The sequence below is a fragment of the Myodes glareolus genome, chromosome 1 (genome assembly GCF_982192425.1).
Source record: "Myodes glareolus chromosome 1, mMyoGla1.1, whole genome shotgun sequence".
In the NCBI taxonomy this organism is placed as follows: domain Eukaryota; kingdom Metazoa; phylum Chordata; class Mammalia; order Rodentia; family Cricetidae; genus Myodes; species Myodes glareolus.
The window spans coordinates 73,687,532-73,708,985 of record NC_142026.1 but is presented as its reverse complement, the minus strand read 5'-3'; the positions used below and the strand labels follow the sequence as shown (position 1 = coordinate 73,708,985).

The following is a 21,454-nucleotide window of genomic DNA, read 5'->3' as shown; positions in this document are numbered from 1 at the left end:
TATTTATGAAGCATCCCCAGGCTGGTTAGATGAATGTCCATGATGAGGACCTCACAGTGATGTGCACACAAATGGGTGAAATCCTGAAGGATAGCACATGATGCAGCTGTGCAGGGCAGGGACCTGACCTCAGTTCTCCACCACTGAAAGGGGCCAATAAAGCAAGGGAGGCACCAGTTGTGTTGGTTGCTATGTTTTGACGCTCACTGCATTGAAGACACACCATGCATATGTTGAGTAGTACTGGGGGAGGTGTAATTTCTGTGGGAAGTGACTGCAGAATCTGGAGTTCGTCCAAGTCAAATTACCAGCGAGATGAATGCTAGTTGCTCTCATTTCCCTCTTCTGTGTGGATGTGACTTTTCAACAAACTTATGAGAAATGCTTAGCCCCCAAAACCCAAACACCTTGCTGTGTTGTCTGTTCATAAACACAGTTGGCGCTACTGAGAAGAGATACCATGATTTTTACTGCCACAGCCATGCTTTGTCTGGGTGAGATATGAAGAGGGGAAGGAGATTGTATTGTTTGGGAATTGCTTGGGCACATAGCCCAGCACTGGCTGGACTTCTGGAAATCCCAGAAAACTCAGGGGGCTCTTGGGATGGGAGGGTCTTCTCAGTGAGGGCTAAACTCACAGGGAACTCTCTTTCAGGACTGACTCTGGGATTCAGGTCTCCAGTGTTGGCAGGTGAGTGTTCTCTGCTGTCTCAGATCTTTGCATCTCACTTGGAAGCAGGGGCTAACTAAAAGCTGAGCAATGAAATGGAGAATAGCAAAGATGAACTAGTCCTACAGAAACCAGGAGGATGCTGAGATTGAACAATGAGATCTGCAGGGGGGTTATCTAGGACTGAACCTCTGGTTTCCTTGCAAGGATCCATTCCCAAGCTATCCTCAGGGTTCAGTCAAGCTTTGTTGTCCTCAGAGATATGAAGGTGACTATCTAATGTGAGGAGACATCAAGGGCTCACAAGTACCATGTATATAAAAATAGATGCCCCAATCTCCTGCATAAACAGATTCCACTGGAGGTTAAGAACAAGACTTTGATCCTCTATTGAATAGTATCATTGAGGGCTATATGCTGTTATTGTGAAAACCCTGAAGATTTATCAAAGCACAGTGACCTTCCTGCGGCTGGTAGTGTCTGAGAAAGTTATATTTAGCAACTCCAGCCACAGGCTCTACCCATAGGAAAGGATTGTTCCCCTCACATCTCATATCTTACTGTGAAACTGTAAGTCTATTAACATATTGTCTTCCTCTCTTCTAGGAGATCCTTACAGCAAACCCAGATTGTCAGCCCTTGACAGCCATGTAGTGAATGCAGGAAGGAATGTGACCCTTCAATGTATCTCATGGCAGAGATATGATGGGTTTATTTTGATCAAAGAAGGAGAGCCCAACTTCTCCAGAACCCTGGACTCACAGTATGTCTTCACTGGGCATTTACAAGCCTTGTTTCCTTTGGGTCCTATGACCTCCAGGAATAGTGGGACATTCAGATGTTATGGCTACTACAAAAGAGATCCACAGAAGTGGTCTATGCCCAGTGACCCCCTGGAAGTACACATATCAGGTAAGTCAACTCCATCAATGAGTCATTTATTGAGACCCTAAACTATATGCCAGGAGTTTTGCTGTCAAGGGAATGGCTTGCTAAGTGGTGTTTCTGGCTCCCAAGTAAGATTACCAGAGTGTTTAGTTCAGTAGAACTTCAAGGAAAAGATGAGAGTTGTCAGATTATTTGGCAGAACCACTTCAACCCCAATGTCACATTTCTCAAGATCTGGCTAGAAATCACTCTCTCCTGTGGGAATCTTACCCTCTTGTATTCCTTGGGCATTATCAATGATGGAACCATTCTATCCCTTGAGGTGAGATGTGGATTCCCCCAGTGCCTTGTCCTCCAGCGCTGTGTTGAGTTCTCTGAGGTTGATTCCCTCAGAATCTTTTATCTTCCCCATAGGGGCTATTACAGAAACTCAGGCTCACACGTCCATTTCCCCAACTTGTCTGCTGAGTTACCCACTGGACTTCTTGCCTGCAGACTAAGAGCTCACCACGTCCAACAAGGGAACCAAATCCTGCACTTACTCTGTGGGGAGAGCCGAAGAGGGGACAGCTCTGATAATGGATGTGACTTTCAGGAAGCAAGAGAGATGGAGATAGGGAATGGAATAAAAGAAAAAGTTCAGAGAAAATAAGAAGACAAAATCTTCATATTTCAGTCATCATGAGATCTCAGGTCAGAATAAGGGCAAACCCTCCTCCATCCTGCACCCTTTTTCTTTCCAGGAGAGCTCTCTGTCACAAACTTGACCTCAGAAAATCAAATAACACTGCTCTGCTCATCGCAGAACCTGAATAATTCTCTCCTTATGTTCAAATACCCACATGTCTAAGACCCAGTCATAGCTCAGTTTGACTAGACAGAATTCTCTGTGAGTGCTGTAAACTCTAAACCTGCATATGTTATGAGTCTTAAGGATATTCCTTATATATCACATCACACACTAGTAACTCATGGTGCTTACAGTCTCTGACCTAACATTTCTGAACTTAAAGGCTCACTTATTGTCTATCCCAGAGAACTCTTAGACTAGAAGGAAAATGAGAGGGCCTAGGGAGTCAGTAACAGGGGATATCTACCATACTTCACTTCAATGCATCCTTGGGTGTTTCTACTCTATTTTCTTTGTTATACTTGCATATTGTTTCTCTTTTTTAGAAATTTATAAATGTGAACTTTTTTTGATAACTTTGAAAATTTTCCAAAACAGGAAAAAACAATATATAATTTTTTTGTCTTTTTTTTTTCTGAAGCTTAGGACCGAACCCATGGCCTTGCGCTTGCTAGGCAAGAGCTCTACCACTGAGCTAAATCCCCAACCTCTATAATTTTTTTTTTAATACCTCCACAACTGTAAGCCCCTCCTTGATAGCTTTTTCCTATCCAGGAAACTGAGAGGCCCATTGGAAAGTCTTTTTATAGATGAACAAACCAAGAAGCCCTGAACATATAAAGGAACATTATATAGACATAATGGTTTATATATATATATATATATATATATATATGTGTGTGTGTGTGTGTGTGTGTGTGTGTGTGTGTATTTGTGCTTGTGTTTGTGGGTGTGTTTGCGTGTGAACAGCTAAAGGAAAATAGGCCATGATTTGAAAGAGAGTAAAGAGGTGTACATAGAGAATTTGAAAGGAAGAAAGGGAAGGAAGAAAGGATATAGCTATATTATGACCTCAAATTTTTTTTAACAAGCCACACTGAACCTAGATTTAGATTGTTATCAATTACTGACCCTCCAGATAGTTCAGATTGTCATGTCTCCTTCCAGCATCAGAGATATGAGCTGGCTACTATTCTCTGACCAGTATTATAGTCCAGAAATTTTGATCCTTTTTCTTTTTTTTAATTTTTCCATTCAAAAATTTACACTTCCTCCCCTCCTCCCATTCCCTCCCACTCCCCCACTCACCCTCTTCCCTCCTCCTCCCTCCTTAAGAGAGGGCAGGAAAACCTGCCCTGTGGGAAGTCCAAGCTCCCACCCCTCCTCCATCCAGGCATAGGAAGCTTTGCATCCAAATAGACTAGGGCCCTAAAATGCCAGTACATGCAGGAGAAACAACTCCCAGTGCTTTTATCAATGGCTTCTCAGTCAGCCCCCATTTTCAGCCACATTCAGAGAGTTCAGTTTGATCTCATGCTCATTCAGTCCCGGTCCAGCAGGATTTGGTGAGCTCCTATTAGAACTGGCACACTGTCTCAGTGGGTGGACCAACCCCTTGTGGTCCAGACTTCCTTGCTTCTCTTCTCCCTCCTCCTGCTCTTCAACTAGTCCTTGGGGGCTCAGTCCCTTCTCTATCACCATCCTATAGTGATATTCAAGATAATCATCAGTGTGATAGTGGGGCAAGGCCAGTTCAGGAACCCTCTACTCTGCTGCCCACGGATCTAGCTGGGGAAATCCCCATGGACACCTGGGATCCTGTCTAGAGCCAAGTCTCTTGTCAACCATAAAATGGCTCCCTTACTGTAGTTATCTTCTTCACTGCTCCTATATATGCCCTTCCTCCATCTTCACCCTCCCACTCCCCCAAGCTCTCTTTAGTTTTTCCCTTCTCCATTCTCTCTCCCACTCTCACCATCCTCCAGTCCCACCTCCACCCCTACCCCAAACCCCATGTTCCCAACTTTTACCCGGAAATCTTGTTTGCTTCCAATTTCATACGTTTTTCTTTGGGTTCACCTTGTTATTTGGCTTCTCTAGGCTTGTGAACTATAGGCTTAATGACTTTTGTTTATGATTAGAATCCACAAGTGAGTGAGTACATACCATATTCATCTTTTTGGGTCTGGGTTATCTCGCTGAGAATAGTGTTTTCTATTTCCATCCATTTGCATGCAAAATACAAAATGTGATTATTTTTTACTGCCGAGTAGAATTCTAATGTGTATATATTTCACACTTTCTTTATCCATTCTTCCATTGATGGGCATCTAGGTTGTTTCCAGGATCTGACAATTACAAATAATGCTGCTATGAACATAGCTGAACAAATGCTTTTGTAGTATGATAGGGCATCTCTTGGGTATATTCCCAATAGTGGAATTGCTGGGTCCTGAGGTAGGATGACTCCCAGTTTCCTGAGAAACCGCCACACTGATTTCCAAAGTGGTTGCACAAGTTTGCATTCCCACCAGCAATGGATGAGTGTTCCCGTTACTCCACAACCTCTCAAGCACAGGCTATCATTGGTGTTTTTGATTTTAGCCATTCTGACAGGTATAAGATGGTATCTCAAAGTTGTTTTGATTTGCATTTCCCTGATTGCTAAGGAGGTTGAACATGACCTTAAGTGTCTTTTGGCCATTTGAACTTCATCTGCTGAGAATTCTCTTTTCAGTTAGGTACCCCCATTTTTTTTATTGGGTTAATTAGAATTTTCATGTCCAGTTTCTTGAGTTTTTTTTAAAATATATTTTGGAGATCAGACCTTTGTCTGATGTGGGGTTGCTGAAGAACTTCTCTCATTCAGTAGGGTGTCTTTTTGTCTTAATGACAGTGTCCTTTTCTTTACAGAAGCTTCTTAGTTTCAGGAGATCCCATTTCTTAACTGTTGCTCTTGTTGCCTGTATTACTGGGGTTATACATAGGAGGTGGTTTCCTTTGCTTATGTGTTGAAGTCTACTTCCCACTTTCTCTTCTATCAGGCCTCATGTGGTTGGATTTATATTGAAGTCTGTAATCCATTTGGACTTGAGTTTTGTGCATGGTGATAGATATGGATCTATTTTCACTCTTCTACAGGTTGACATCCAGTTATATCAGCACCATTTGTTAAAGATGCTTTCTTTCTTCCATTGTATACTTTCAGCTCCCTTGTCAAAAATCAGGTGTTCATAGGTTTGTGGAATAATATCTGGGTCTTCGATTCGATTCCATTGGTCAATGTCTCTTTTTGTGCCAATACCAAGCTGTTTTCATTACTGTAGCTCTGTAATAGAGTTTGAAGTCAGGGATGGTAATGCCTCCAGAAGTTCCTTTATTGTATAGGATTGTTTTGGCTATTCTGATATTTTTGTTTTTCCACATAAAGTTGATTATTATTCTCTCAAGGTCTGTGAAGAATTTTGTTGGGATTTTGATAGGGATTGTGTTGAATTTATAGATTGCCTTCGGCAGAACTGCCATTTTTACTATTTTGATCCTACCCATCCAAAAGCATGGGATAAACTTCCATTTTCTAGTGTCCTCTTCATTTTCTTTCTTCAAAGACCTAAAGTTCTTGTCAAATAGATCTTTCACTTCCTTGGTTAGAGTTACCCCAAGATACTTTATGCTATTTGTGACTATCGTGAAAGGTGATGTTTCTGTGATTTTCATCTCTGCTTCTTTGTTTTTTGTGTATAGAAGGGATAATGATCTTTTTTTTCTTTTTTGTGATTAATTTATCTGCCAATCTACAGATTTTTATTTACAAGAAACATAAAATGAAAACACATTGGCCAACTTTGATTTAAAATACTTAAAAATCCAAACTTTTAGACTTTTTCTGGCTCATAAATAGTTTTGCAAACTCTATCATTTTCAGCACTTTTGATATATTACACAGAGATATCATGGGTACACAGAGATTTTAAGATTTGTCTGTATCCAGTATATTCTTCCTGTGTTTGCCAGGATGTGGGTAGAGGAAGATCATCAATAGGGAGGCTTCAAATAAGCATACTAACAATTTTATTAGACCAACTTGCTATTTCAGTGACTAGTTAACAAAGGTTTGATTATTTCTAAAAATGTTCTGGATCTGGCAAAAATGAACTTTGAGCAGTGATAAGGAAATACCTTCTCTCAGATTTTGGAAATCATTCTGCACTTTTGTGAGGATATGGAAGAAGACTTCCATAAGCACAATGCATCTGAATGAAAGAAGGGGTTGTCAATCATGTAGTTTTTTTTTAAGAAAATATCCAATAAATTTGAAAATAAGAAAAGAGCATTACTGTAATTTTTGGTTTCACTGAAGAAAATAATATTAGTTTATCCATTTATTATTATTTTTTTGAATTTTTTTCTTTTTTATTAATTTATAAAAGTTTCCACTTCCACCCCTCCTCCCAATATCCTCCCGCTCCCCACACTCCCTCTCCTCCTCATTCTCCAGCCCGAAGAGTAGTCAGGGTTTCCTGCCCTGTGGGAAGTTCAACTTCCTCCCCACTCCCTCCAGGTCTGAGCATCCAAACAGACTAGGATGCCTAAAATCCAGTACACGCAGAGGAAACAAGTCCCAGTGCCATTATCAATGGCTTCTCAGAAAGTCCCCGTGCCAGCCACATTCAGAGAATCTGGCCACATTCAGAGAATCCGGTTTGATCACGTGCTCGTTAGTCCCAGTCCAGCTGGCCTTGGTGAACTCTCATTAGATCAGTCCCCTTGTATCAGTGGGTGAACTCACTCCTCACGGTCCTGCTTTCCTTGTTCATGTTCTCCCTCCTTTTGCTCCTCATTTGGACCTTGGGGGCTCAGTCCAGTGCTCCAATGTGGGTCTCTGTCTCAATCTCCATCTATCATCGGATGAAGGTTCCCTCTGATCCTGCCTTCCTTGATCACATTCTCCCTCCTTCTGCTTCTCATTTGGACCTAGAGCATTAAGTCCAGTGTTCCAATGTGGGTCTCATTCTCTATCTCCATCCATCGCCAGATGAAGGTTCTAAGGTGATATGCAAAATATTCATCAGTTTGGTTATGGGCCAAGGACAGTTCAGGCCTCCTCTCATCTGCTGTCCAGGGAACAATCTGGGGATCTCTCATTGGACCTAGGAACCCCTCTAGAATCAAGTCTCTTGTAAACCCTAAAATGGCTCCCTTTGTTGAGATATATACTGCCCTGCTCCCATATCCGTCCTTCTTCCCTCCCCCCTTCTCCACTCCCCCCATCCCAATCCCCCAAGCTTTCCCCAATCCTCCCCTACTCCCTTCTCTCTAACCCTCTCGTCTTACATCGTTGTTCCCCCTCCTGTCACCCGCCTCACTCGGTGCACCCAAGGTTGCCTGGCACTCTTGTCTACTTCCAATATCCAGGAGGATAACTACATAATTTTCTTCAGGATCACCTTCTTATTTAGCTTCTCTAGGATCACGAATACTAGGCTCAAAAAACTTTAGTTATGGCTAGAATGCACTTATGAGTGAGTACATACCATATTCCTCTTTTTGGGTCTGGGTTACCTCACTTAGTAAAGCGTTTTCTATTTCCATCCATTTGTATGCAAAATTTCCACACCTTCTTTATCCGTTCTTCTATTAAGGGCACCTAGGTTGTTTCCACGTTCTGGCTAATAAAAATAGTGCTGCAATGAACATAGTTGAACAAATTTTTTTATGATATGATAGGGCATCTCTTGGGTATATTCCCAAGAGTGGAATTGCTGGATCCTGAGGGAGGTTGACTCCCAGTTTCCTGAGAAACCGCCACACTGATTTCCACAGTGGCTGCACAAGTTTGCGTTCCCACCAACAATGGATGAGTGCGCCCCTCACTCCACATCCTCTCCAGCATAGGCTATCATTGGTGTTTTTGACTTTAGCTAATCTGACCGGTGTAAAATGGTATCTCATAGTTGTTTAGATTTGCATTTCCCTTATCGCTAAGGATGTTGAGCATGACCTTAAGTGTCTTTTGGCCATTCGAAGTTCTTCTGTTGAGAATTCTCTGTTCAGATCAGTACCCCATTTTTAAATTGGGTTAATTAGAGTTTTAGTGTCTAGTTTCTTGAATTCTTTGTATATTCTGGAGATCAGACCTTTGTCTGATGAGGGTTTGGTGAAGATCTTCTCCCACTCAGAAGGTAGCCTTTTTGTCTTACTTTGCTTTACAGAAGCTTCTCAGTTTCAGTAGTTCCCATTTATTCATTGATTCTTTTATTGTCTGTGATACTGGGGTTCTACCTAGGAAGTGGTCTCCTGTGCCTATGTCTTGTAGACTACTTCCCACTTTCTCTTTTATCAGGTTCAAATTGGTCAGATTAATGTTGAGGTCTTTAATGCATTTGGACTTGATTTTTGTGCATGGTGATAGATATGGATCTACTTTCATTCTTCTACAGGTTGACATCCAATTATGCCAGCATCATTTGTTAAAGATGCTTTCCTTCTTCCATTGCATACCTTTAGCTCCCTTGTCGAAAATAAAGTGTTCATAGGTTTATGAGTTAATATCTGAGTCTTCTATTCGATTCCATAGGTCGACTTCTCTGTTCTTATGCCAATACCAAGCTGGTTTCAATACTGTAGCTCTGTAATAGAGTTTGAAGTCAGGGATGGTTATACCTCCAGAAGTTCCTTTATTATATAAGATTGTTTTGGCTATCCTGGGTTTTTTGTTTTTTCATATAAAGTTGATCATTGTTCTCTCAATGTCTGTGAAGAAGTTTGATGGGATTTTGATGGGGATTGCATTGAATCTATAGATTGCTTTTGGTAGAATTGCCATTTTTACTATGTTGATCCTCCCAATCCAAGAGCAGGGGAGATCTTTCCATTTTCTGGTATCCTCCTCAATTTCTTTCTTCAAAGACTTAAAGTTCTTGTCAAATAGGTCTTTCACTTCCTTGGTTAGAGTTATCCCAAGATATTTTATGCTATTTGTGGCTATCGTGAAAGATGAAGTTTCTCTGATTTCCCTCCCTGCTTCTTTATACTTTGTGTATAGGAGGGCAACTGATTTTTTGGAGCTGATCTTGCACCCTGCCACATTACTAAAGGTGTTTATCAACTGTAGGAGTTCTTTGGTAGAGTTTTTGGGGTCGCTTATGTACACTATCATATCATCTGCAAATAACGAGAGTTTAACTTCTTCCTTTCCAATTCAAATCTCCTTGATCCCCTTATGTTGTCTTATTGCTATTGCTAGAACTTCAAGCACTATATTGAAGAGGTATGGGGAGAGTGGACAGCCTTTTCTTGTTCCTGATTTCAATGGAATGGCTTTGAGTTTCTCCCCATTCAATTTGATGTTAGCTGTCGGACTGCTGTAAATAGCTTTTATTGTATTTAGGTATGGTCCCCAATCTCTTCAACACCTTTATCATAAATGGATGTATAATTTTGTCAAATGCTTTTTCAGCATCTAATGATATGATCATATGTTTTTTTTCTTTCAGTTTATTTATATGATGGATTACATTGATAGATTTGCATATGTTGAACCAGCCCTGCATCTCTGGGAGGAAGCCTACTTGATCATAATGGATAATTTTTCTAATGTGTTCTTCGATTCGGTTTGCCAGGATTTTGTTGAGAATTTTTGCGTCGATGTTCATGATTGAGATTGGCCTGTAATTCTCTTTCTTGGTTGTGTCTTTGTGTGGTTTTGGTATCAGGGTAACTGTAGCTTCATAAAAAGAATTTGGCAATGTCTCTTCTGTTTCTATATTGTGAAATACATTAAGGAGTATAGGTATTAGCACTCTTGGAAGTTCTGGTAGAATTCTGCATTGAAACCATCTGGTCCTGGGCTTTTTTTGGTCGGGAGGTTTTTTTTTTATTATTCTTTTTTTTCTCATAGTTTATTAAAATATAAAAGTTTCCATTTCCGCCCCTCCTCCCAACAACCTCCCACTCCCCCCACTTCCTCTCCTCTTCCCTCTCCATCCCTAAGAGCAGTCAGGGTTTCCTGCCCTGTGAATATTTCAAGTTCCTCCCCGCTCCCTCCAGGTCCAGGAAGGTGAGTATCCAAACAGACTGGATCCCAAAAATCCAGTAAATGCAGAGGAAACAAGTCCCAGTGACATTGTTAATGGCTTTTCAGAAAGACTCTGGGTCAGCCACATTCAGAGAATTCGGCCTCATTCAGAGAAGCTGGTTGGATCACGTGCTCGTTCAGTCCCAGTCAACTGGCCTTGGTGAACTCTCATTAGATCAGTCCCCTTGTATCAGTGGGTGATCGCACCCCTCGTGGTCCTGATTTCCTTTTTCATGTTCTTCCTCCTTCTGCTCCTCATTTGGACTTTGGGGGACTCAGTTCGTTGCTTCAATGTGGGTCTCTGTCTGTATCGCCATCCATCGTCAGATGAAAGTTCCCTCTGATCTTGCCTTCTTTGCTCACGTTCTCTTTCCTTCTGCTTCTTGTTTGGACCTAGGGAGTTAAGTCCAGTCTTCCAATGTGGGTCTCTGTCTCTATCTCGATCCATCGCCAGATGAAGGATCTATGGTGATAAGCAAAATATTCATCAGTATGGTTATGAGCCAAGGCCAGTTCAGGCACCCTCTCCTCTGTCCAGAGAACGATCTGGGGATCTCTCCTTGGACGTGGGATCCCATTTATAATCAAGTCTCTAGTAAACCCTAAACTGACTCCCTAAGTTGAGATATATTCTTCCCTGATCCCATATCTATCCTTCCTCCCTCCCCCCCTCACAGTCCCCCGAGCATTTCCCATTCCTCCCCTGCTCCCTTCTCTCTAACCCTCTCCCCTTCCAACAACCCTCCCGTTCCCCCATGCTCCTGAGGATACCTGAGACTCTTGTCTATTTCCAATCTCAAGGAGGAAAACTACCTGAATTTTCTTCAAGTTCACCTTCTTATTTAGCTTCTCTAGGATCACGAATAATAGGCTCAAAGACCTTTAATTATGGCTAGAATCCACTTATGAGTGAATACATACCATATTCCTCTTTTTGGGTCTGTCTTACCTGACTCAGTAAAGCGTTTTCTTTCTTTTTTTATTAAATAGGTTTGAGTATGTTGTGTCTTTATTTTTGTTAAATTCAAGGAAGACTTTAATTTCTTTCTTTATTTCTTCCTTGACCCAGGGGTGATTCAGTAGTTGACTGTTAAGTTTCCATGAGTTTCTAGGCTTTCTGGGGTTAGAATTGTTATTGAATTCTAACTTTATTCCATTGTGATCCGACAAGACACAGGTGGTTAGTAATATTTTTTTGTATCTGTGGAAGTTTGCTTTGTTACCGAGTATGTGGTCAATTTTCAAGAAGGTTACATGAGCTGCAGAGAAGAAGGTATATTCTTTCCTCTTGGGTGGAATGTTCTATAGATATCTGTTAGGTCCATTTGATTCATTATCTCTATTAATTCTCTTATTTCTCTGTTGGGTTTCTGTCTTATTGATCTGTCCATTGGTGAGAGAGGTGTGTTGAAGTCTCCTACTATTAGTGTGTGTGGTTTGATGACTGCCTTGGGTTCTAGAAGTTTTTCTTTTACATAAGTGGGTGCTTTTATATTAGGGGCATAGATATTCAGGATTGAGACTTTCTGCTGATGAATTGTTCCTGTTATGAGAATAAAATGTCCATCTCCATCTCTTCTGATTGATTTCAGTTTAAAGTCAACTTTGTTGGAAATTAGAATGGCCACACATGCTTGTTTCTTAGGTCCATTTGCTTGGAAAACCTTTTCCCAACCCTTTACTCTGAGTAGATGTCTGTCTTTGTGGTTGAGGTGTGTTTCTTGTAAACAGCAGAATGTTGGATCCTGTTTTCGTATCCAATCTCTTAGTCTGTGCCTTTTTATAGGTGAATTGAGTCCATTAATATTAAGTGATATTAATGACCAGTGGTTGTTGACTCCGGTTATTATTATTTTTTTTGTGTGTAGTAGAGTTTATGTGTTTCCCTTCTTTGAGATGTGCTTGTGAAGGGTCACTAGATGTCTGAGTTATTGTAGGCAGTGTTGGCAATGTTGGATTCCTTGGGTTGCGATTTTCCTTCTATTACTTTCTGTAAGGCTGGGTTTGTGGCTATGAATTGTTTAAATTTGTTTTTATCCTGGAATATTTTGTTTTCTCCATTGATAGTGAATGATAGCTTGGCTGGGTAGAGTAGTCAGGGCTTGCATCCATGGTCTCTTAGTTTCTGCAATACCTCTATCCAGGACCTTCTGGCTTTCATGGTTTCCATAGAGAAGTCCGGTGTAATTCGGATAGGTTTACCTTTATAAGTTACTTGACCTTTTTCCTTTGCAGCTCTTAATATTCTTTCTTTAATCTGTATGTTTTGTGTTTTGATTATTATATGGCGAGGGGATTTTTTTTTTGATCTAGTCTATTTGGTGTTCTGTATGCTTCTTGAACCTTCATAGGAATATCTTTCTTTAGGTTGGGGAAGTTTTCTTCTATAATTTTGTTGAATATATTTTCTGGGCCTTTGATCTGCAGTTCTTCTCCCTCTTCAATCCCTATTATTCTTAGATTTGGTTTTTTTATTGTGTCCCAGATTTCTTGAATGTTTTGTGATGAGAATTTGTTGGATTTGCTGCTTTCTTGATCAGAGCATTTATTTTCTCTATGGTTTCTTCACAATCTGAGATTCGTTCTTCTATCCCTTGTATTCTATTGGTTATGCTTGATTCTGTAAGTTCATTTCACCTAAATTTTCCATATCCAGCCGGCCCTCGGTTTGTGTTTTCTTTATTGCCTCCATTTCAGTTTTCAGTTCTTGAACTGTTTCCATTACCTGTTTTATTGTTTTTTCTTGGTTTCCCAGGGTATCATTCATGGATTTACTCATTTCTTCAAACATTTTGTTATACTTCTCATCCATTTCTCTACTCATTTCTTCAAACTTTTTATTGTACTTCTCATCCAATTCTTTAAGGTAGTTATTCATATCCTGTTTAAGGGACTCTATTGCTTTCATAATGGCACTTTTTTCTACTTCTTCTGAATTAAGAGGTTCAAGTCCTTTTATTGTAGGGTCGTTGAAATCTGGTGTTTTCATGTTGTTTTTCAGATTGTTGGAGGAGTTCTTGCCTTGGCGTCTGCCCATCTCTTCCTTCAAATGCTCTCTATTGGATCTTCTGATATTGGGTCAGGTTCCCTTGTTGGGCAGGGACTTCACTGACAGAAGGCCTACCTTTCCTCTGGCAGGCTATTGAAACACAGGAACTGCCTCCTGCCAGGTTGTGCTTACTGCCCAGACCCAACGTGCAAGGCTGCTGATCTGGGGAAATTTTGTGGCCCCAGGGGAAGGGAGGAATAGAGGAAGGTGTGAAATGAAAGCTGGGATGGGAGGCGCGAAAGCTTAGAAGGGTGGAGCCACCATTGCAGGGTGACCAAGGAGTCAAAGGGGTTTTGGAAAGTCTGAACTCCTCCTTTCCAGTCTTCTGATGTGGGCCAGGAGGAAACTCGCCCCTCCGATGTATGTCCGGCATAGGCTCAGTGCCCCTTGCTGGCAAGGAATGTCGCTAATCTGGATACTGATCTTTTTGAGTTGATCTTGTATCCTGCCACATTATTAAAGGTGTTTATCAGCTGTAGGAGTTCTTTCATAGGGTTTTAGGGACACTATCATATCATCTGCAAATAATCAAAGATTGACTTCTTCCTTTTCAATTCGAATCTCCTTGATCTCCTTATGCTGTCTTACTGCTAATGCTAGAACTTCAAGCACTATGTTGAAGAGATATGGTAACAGTGGACAGCCATGCCTTGTTCCTGATTTTAGTGGAATGGCTTGAGTTTCTCTCCATTTAATTTGATATTAAGTGTTGATTTGCTGTATATTGCTTTTATGATATTTAGATATGATGCTTGTATCCCTACCCTCTCCAAGACCTTTATCATAAAGTGATGTCGAATTTTGTCAAATGCCTTTTCAGCATCTAATGAAATGATCATATGGTTTTTTCTTTCAGTTTATTTATATGACGGATTACATTGATAGATTTTTGTATGTTGAACCAGCCCTGTATCTCTTGGATGAAACCTACTTGATTGTAATAGATTATTATTATTTTTTGATGTGCTCTTAGATTCTGTTTTTCAGTATTTTATTGAGAATTTTTGCATCGATGTTCATGAGCAAGATTGGTCTGTAATTCTCTCTCTTGTTTGAGTCTTTGAGTGTTTTTGGTATCTGGGTAACTGTAGCTTCATAAGAAAAGTTTGGCAATGACTCTTCTGTTTTTATTATGTGAAACACGTTAAGGAGTATAGATATCAGCTCTTCTTGGAATTTCTGGTTGAATTCTGCATTAAAAGCATCTGATCCTCAGCTTTTATTTTTGTCTATGAGTTTATTTTCTTTTTTTTTTAATGACAGCTTCTATTTCATCAAGACTTATAGATCTATTTAAATTGTTCTCCTGGTCTTGATTTAATTTTGGTATATTGTATTTATCTAAAAACAAGTCCATTTCTTCCACATTTTCCAACTTTGTGGTATCTAGGCCTTTGTAGTAAGACCTAATGACTCTCTGAATTTCCTCAGTGCCTGTTGTTATGTCCTCCTTTTCATTTCTGATCTTGTCAATTTGCGTGTTCTCTCTCTGCCATATGATTAGTTTGGATAGGACCTTTTCAATCTTGCTGATTTTCTCCAAGAACCAGCTCTTTGTTTCATTGATTCTTTGGATTGCTTTCTTTGTATCTATTTTGTTGATTTTAACCCTCAGTTTGATTATTTCCAGTCTTCTACTCCTCCTGGGGGAGTCTGCTTCTTTTTTTCTAGATCTTTCAGCTGTGCTGTTAAGTTTCTAATGTGAGCTTTCTCTGTTTTCTTTATGTGGGCACTTTGTCCTATGAACTTTCCTCTTAGTACTGCTTTCATAGTGTCCCATAGGCTTGGGTATGTTGTGTCTTTATTTTCATTGAATTCATGGAAGACTTTAATTTCTTTCTTTATGTCTTCCCTAACCCAGGGGTGTTTCAGTAGTTGACTCTTCTCTTTTCATGAGCTTGTAGGCTTTCTGGGGGTAGAATTGTTGTTAAATTCTATCTTTATTCCATGGTTATCCAATAAGACGCAGGTGGTTTCTAAAAATTTTTTATCTGTGGAAGTTTGCTTTGTTATCGAGTATGTGATCAATTTTTGAGAAGGTTTCATGAGATGCTGAGAAGAAGGTATATTCTTTCCTATTTGGGTGGAATGTTCTATGGATGCCTGTTAAGTCCATTTGATTCATTACCTCCATTAGTTCTCTCATTTCTCTGTTATTTTTCTGTCTGGTTGATCTGTCCATTGTTGAGAGAGAAGTGTTGAAGTCTCCAACTATTAGTGTATGGTTTGATGAGTTCAAATAATGTTAATGTCTTTCTTTGTAGTGGAGGTATGTTTCCTGTAGGCAGCAGAATGTTGGGTCCTGCATTTGTTTTTTTCTTTGTTTTCTTTTTGCTTAAAATTTGTATTGTGTCTGTAGATAGGATTACCATTTTTTTCATTTTTTCACTTAATTTATTCATTTATTAAAACTTTCCACCTCCTCCCCGCCTCCCTTTTCCCTTCCCTTCCTCACCTCCCCCTCCCTCTCTAGTCTTAAGAGCAATCAGAGTTCCCTGCCCTATTGGAAGTCCAAGGTCCTACCCCCTCCATCCAGGTATATAAAGGTGAGCATCCAAACAAATTAGGCTTCAGTCTATGCAGTAGAATCAAAACCCAGTTCCATTATCCTTGGCTTCTCAGTAAGTCTCTTTTACCAGCCACATTCAGAGTGTCCAGTTTGATCACATGCTCCATCACTCCCAGTCCAGCTGTCCTCGGTGAGCTTACATTAGATCAGTTCCATTGTCTCAGTTGGTGGACGCACCCCTCGTGGTCCTGACTTCCTTGCTCATGTTCTCCCTCCTTCTGCTCCTCACTTGGACCTTGGGAGCTAAGTCCAGTGCTCCAATGTGGGACTCTGTCTCTATCTCCATCCATCACCAGATGAAGGTTCTATGGTGATATGCAAGATATTCATCAGTGTGGCTATGGGACACGGCCAGTTCAGGTACCCTCTCTTCTGTTGCCAAAGGAACAATCTGGGGACCTCTCCTTGGACCTGGGAACCTCGCTACAGTCAAGTCTCTTGCAAACCCTAAAATGACTCCCTTAATTAAGATAGATACTTCCCTGCTCCCATAGCTAACCTTCCTCCATCCCACCCATCCCATTCCCCCAAGCTCTCCCCAATCCTCCTCTTCTCCCTTCTCTCTACCCATCTCCCCTTATATCCACCCCAATATCCCCATGCACCCAAGTTTTGTCTGGCAATCTTGTCTAGTTCCAATATCCAGGATATTGAAAAACTATATGATTTTCTTTGGGGTCATCTTCTTATTTAGCTTCTCTAGGATTACGAATTATAGGCTCAATGTCCTTTAATTATGGCTAGAATCCACTTATGAGTGAGTACATACCATGTCCCTCTTTTTTGGGTCTGGGTTGCCTCACTCAGTAAAGTGCTTTCTATTTCCATCCATTTGCATGCAAAATTCAAGATGTCATTGATTTTGACCATTGAGTAAAATTCTAAAGTTTATATGTGCCACACCTTCTTTATCTGTTCTTCTATTGAGGGGCATCTAGATTGTTTCCAGGTTCTGGCTATTACAAATGGTGCTGCCATGAATGTAGTTGAACAAATGCTTTTGTAGTATGATAGGGCATCTCTTGGGTATATTCCCAAGAGTGGAATTGCCATGTCCTGAGGTAGGTTGACTCCCAGTTTCCTGAGAAACCACCACACTGGTTTTCACAGTGGCTGCACAAATTTGCATTCCCACCAACAATGGATGAGTGTTCCCATCACTCCAAATCCTCTTCAGCATAGGCTATCATTGGTGTTTTTGATTTTAGCTATTCTGACAGGTGTAAGATGGTATCTCAAAGTTGTTTTGATTTGCATTTCCCTGATTGCTAAGGAGGTTGAGCATGAAAATAATAAAGGAACTTAAATAGGAGGTGAAAAACTGCCGTAAAGAAATGGAGATAACAAACAAAAAGTTATATGAAATGAATAAATCTCTCAACGATACCCAAGAAAAACAAGAAAACCAAAAAAAAAGCAATCAAACAGGAAAGGGAAATAGTTCAAGACCTACAAAATGAAATGGTGGTAAGGAAGAAAACACAAACCAAGGGAAGGCTGAATATGGAAAATTTGGGTAAATGAATAGGAACTGCAGAGACAAGTATTACCAACAGAATATAAGAGACAGAAGAAAGAATCTCAGAGAAGTCAGGTGTAATTCTGCTTGGTTTCCCTTTATATGTTATGTTTTCCTTTGCCACTCTTAATATTATTTCTTTATTTTGTGTGTTTTGTGTTTTGATTATTATATGGTGAGGGTATTTTTTTTTTTTGATCCAGTCTATTGGGTTTTCTGTATGCTTCTTGTACTTTCATAGGAATATCCTTCTTTGGTTTGGGAAAGTTTTCTTCTATAATTTTGTTGAATATATTTTCTGGGCCTTTGAGCTATAATTCTTGTCCTTCTTCTATCCCTAGTATTCTTAGATTTGGTCTTTTCATGGTGTCCCAGGTTTCCTGGATGTTTTGTGTTAAGAATTTGTTGGATTTGTTTTGTTATTTAATCAAAGAGTTTATTTCCTCTATAGTATCTTCAGTGTCTGAGAGTCTTTCTTCTATCTCTTGTATTCTTCTGGTAATACTTGTCTCTGTAGTTCCTGTCCATTTACCCAGATTTTCCATATCCAGCCATTTCTTGGTTTGTGTTTTCTTCATTACCTCCATTTTATTTTCCATGTTTTGAACTGTTTCCATTGCCTGTTTTATTGCTTCTTCTTGTTTTCCTTGGGTATCTTTGAGAGATTTATTTATTTTACCGTTTTGTTTGTCATCTCCATTTTTTACAGTAGTTTTTCAAGTCCTGTTTAGAGCCTTTTTTATTTTCATAATGTTCTGTTTAAAGTCGATTTCTTTTACTTCTTTTGGAGTAGGGTGTTCAAGTCTTCTAGTTGCATGATTCCTGGATTCTGGTGTTGTCATGTTGCCTTTCAGATTGTTGGGGGGAATTCTTACATTGACGCCTGCCCATGTCTTTCTTAAAATGCTGCTAGGAGAGTTTTGGCATCTTGGTCCAATCTTTGCTGTGACTGACTCTCTGGGTGACCTGTTCAGTGCAGGAGCAGTGTTGTGATCCAGTTGCCCTCACTACCCCTGACCGACAGAGGAAATTTTTTGTGGTCTGTAATCGACAAAGATGTTTGTGTCTTTTCTGGCCAGTGGATCTTCACAGAAAGAGTAGAGGTATAAAAGGTTGCTGGGCAAAATAAAGGTTGCTGTTCTTCCACCTGAAAAGAAGCCTCTGTGTCTCAATCCCGCCACCTTCCGCCAGTCTTGACTATCCAGGCTGGACTGGCTGCAGCAAGTGGAGGTTCCTCCAAGATCTGGAAGGTGGGGATACATAAATGGGGTCGCTCCATCCGCTGGTTAAATCGAGGAGCGTATTGGGGAAGGTAAAGTGTTTTTATTTTTCATCCCTAGAGATAACTCTGAGGGACATCTTCCAAAAGATAAGCAAGTATAGAGGCGGGAGGGTGAATTGAAAGGCCTCAAAATGTAACTGAAACTCTTAAAGTGACAAGGCACGAAAGTAACAAGGAAGACAGCCAAAGATTTTGTACAGGAGGGGGTTTAAATGTTCCAGACTGGGAACAAGCCAAGTCAGATTAAAATGAGTATGTGTGTCTTCATCCCCAGAGATGCTCTGAGGGGCGTCCTCTGGCAGATTGGCCAGTAGGGAAGTAATAAAAAGGAGGCAGGAGGTGAATTGAGGGCCCCAAAAGATAGAATGTGTAGAGATGTATGGTATTACGTTGACCGTGTTGTCTTTTGTGTTCTGGACTGGAGAAAGACATTTGATCTGGGAACTGCTAAGAAAGGTATTTAGACTTTAAAATATGGGCCTAAGGATTTGATGCTTTGGAAAAGAGGTTCTGCTTTTGTCTCCACAGAGGATGAGAACCTGTGGATTCATTGCAAATTTATGTGGTTTGAATTGCCAAGACCTGGTGAAATGTTGATGTAAAATATTCCCAAGAATGCAACACCCCCGCTCAGCAGGAAGTAGCCAGACAGGTTGACAATGCCCAAATTCCCTAAAAGATTGTTTAAGTGGGGCCCCTTCAGTGAGACTACTTCCATGCTCCTCTCCATGGAACAGTTTGGATCCAGAGTGAGTCTGGCTGGGGCCAGAAGGCAGCTGGAGCAGGGTTTGCCACTGCAGCTACTGCTGCTGGATTTGCTCTCTCACAGACTGTGCAGACGGCTGAGACTGTCAACCAGCTTGCTGAAAAGAGTCAGCAATGCTTTGGACATATTCAATTGGGCATATTGACCTTGAACCAACAAGTGGCTCTGGTTTGGGAGCAAGTGGACTATCTTTGGACTTTTCAACAGTTAATCATGTTATATGTGTTACTCATGGCACTGTATTGCATGCTTCTGCTACTGTTATGGAACTCAACTGTCATATGAGAGTGGTTTGGAATATTGCTTTTGTTAATTTTACCACCCAGTTAGTGCATGCTAGATGGTTGCAGTGTTGGTCTGGTTCATTGGCACCATCAATCCTGGTGATACTTGTTTCAGGGCTATGTGTCTGGGTAGCCAGTCCATAGTCATAAATAAGGAGAGGGAAACTTGATCCTCAGAATCTCTCATTTCTGTTCTTTGAACAAAAACTTCTAGAGATAGAAAATTTTTTACTTAAAAAATCACAGAGTCAGGATTCACTTCAAAGGAAATTTCCACACAACAACAATTTGATGGACCATTTTATTATTGACTTCAGTGTTAAAATTAGGCTTGCATTTTTCTGCTATCAAATTTTCTACACATAACCACCTGGTGTGGGAGGTCTTTCTTTCGGTGTGTTGCTTTTATTGGTTAATGAATAAAAAAACTACCTTTGCCTGTTGATAGGGAAGAGTAGAACTAGGTGGGGAAAACTATATTGAATTCTGGAAGAAAGATAGCAGAGTCAAGAGAAGCCATGTTGCCCTGCCAAAACTTTACCTGGAAAGACACAGCTTCATAACAATATATAGATTTATGAAGATGGGTTAATTTAAGATATAAATTAGCCAGAAATATGCTTAAGCTATTGGCCACGCAGTATAGAAAATAATATTGTTTCTGTGTGATTATTTCTGGGCGGTGCAGCTGTGAATAAACAAGCAGCTTTCCTACTATAACAACCTTATAATAGAAATCCAAGAATAAAAAGATAAATTTTTTCCTTTCCTTATCACACAATTAATTTTCAAATGATTTAATATATAATACAGAAGACAGATTGGTTATTTCTTAAAATTTTTCTTAATAAATTCATTTAATTTTTTTTAAAAAAACTACCTTTTTGACCTTGGTTTATAACCAGAGTCCACAAATGAGTGAGTCCATACCATATTCATCTTTTTGGTTTTGGGTTTTCTCACTCAGGATAGTGTTTTCTATTTTTGTCCATTTGCATGCAAAATTCAAGACATCATTGCTTTTTACCACTGAGTAGTACTCTAATGTGTATATATTCCACACTTTTTTTATCCATTCTTCCATTGAGGTGCATCTAGGTTGTTTCCAGGTTCTGGCTATTACAAATAATGCTGCTATGAACATTGTTGAACAAATGCTTTTGTAGTATGATTGGGCATCTCTTGGGTATATTCCCAAGAGTGGTATTATCTAGCCATAAACTAAGGTCATTAAGTCCATAGTTCACAAGCCCAGAGAAGCCAAATAACAAGGTGAACCCCCCAAAAACCATATATAGATCCACCCAGAAATTGGAAACAAACAAGATTGCAGGGCAAAAGCTGTGAGCATCTGGGTGGGGGAAGGAGTGGTGGTGAGTTTAAGGGAAGGGAAGAGGGGGAGAGGGAGGGGAGAAGGGAAAGACTGGCAAGAGCTTGGGGGAATGGGAGGGTGGAGATGGAGGAAGGCCAGATATAGGAGCACATAAGAAGACACCTACAGTAAGGGATCCATTTTAGGGTTGGCAAGAGACTTGGCTCTAGAGGCCATTCCAGGTGTCCCCAACTAGGCCCTTGGACAGCAGAGTAGAGGGTTCCTGAACTGTCCTTGCTCCACTATCATGCTGATGATTATCTTGAATATCACCATAGAATCTTCATCCAGCGATGGATGGAAATAGAGACAGAGACCCTCATCAGAGCAATGGACTGAGCTCCCAA

The 21,454-nt window shown here is 40.3% G+C and overlaps 1 protein-coding gene across 1 annotated transcript in view; it reads left to right on the top strand.

The window, feature by feature from the left end:
• Nucleotides 1-357: 357 nt before the first annotated feature.
• The window catches only part of LOC148123467 (leukocyte immunoglobulin-like receptor subfamily A member 5), a 28,786-nt gene continuing 7,689 nt past the window's right edge, over nucleotides 358-21,454 (top strand). Inside the window, exons 1-3 of the mRNA XM_087909808.1 lie at nucleotides 358-494; nucleotides 656-691; nucleotides 1,277-1,582. Coding sequence (XP_087765934.1) covers nucleotides 461-494; nucleotides 656-691; nucleotides 1,277-1,582 — 376 coding nt within the window. The 5' untranslated portion in view covers nucleotides 358-460. The remainder of the gene's footprint in view (nucleotides 495-655; nucleotides 692-1,276; nucleotides 1,583-21,454) is intronic.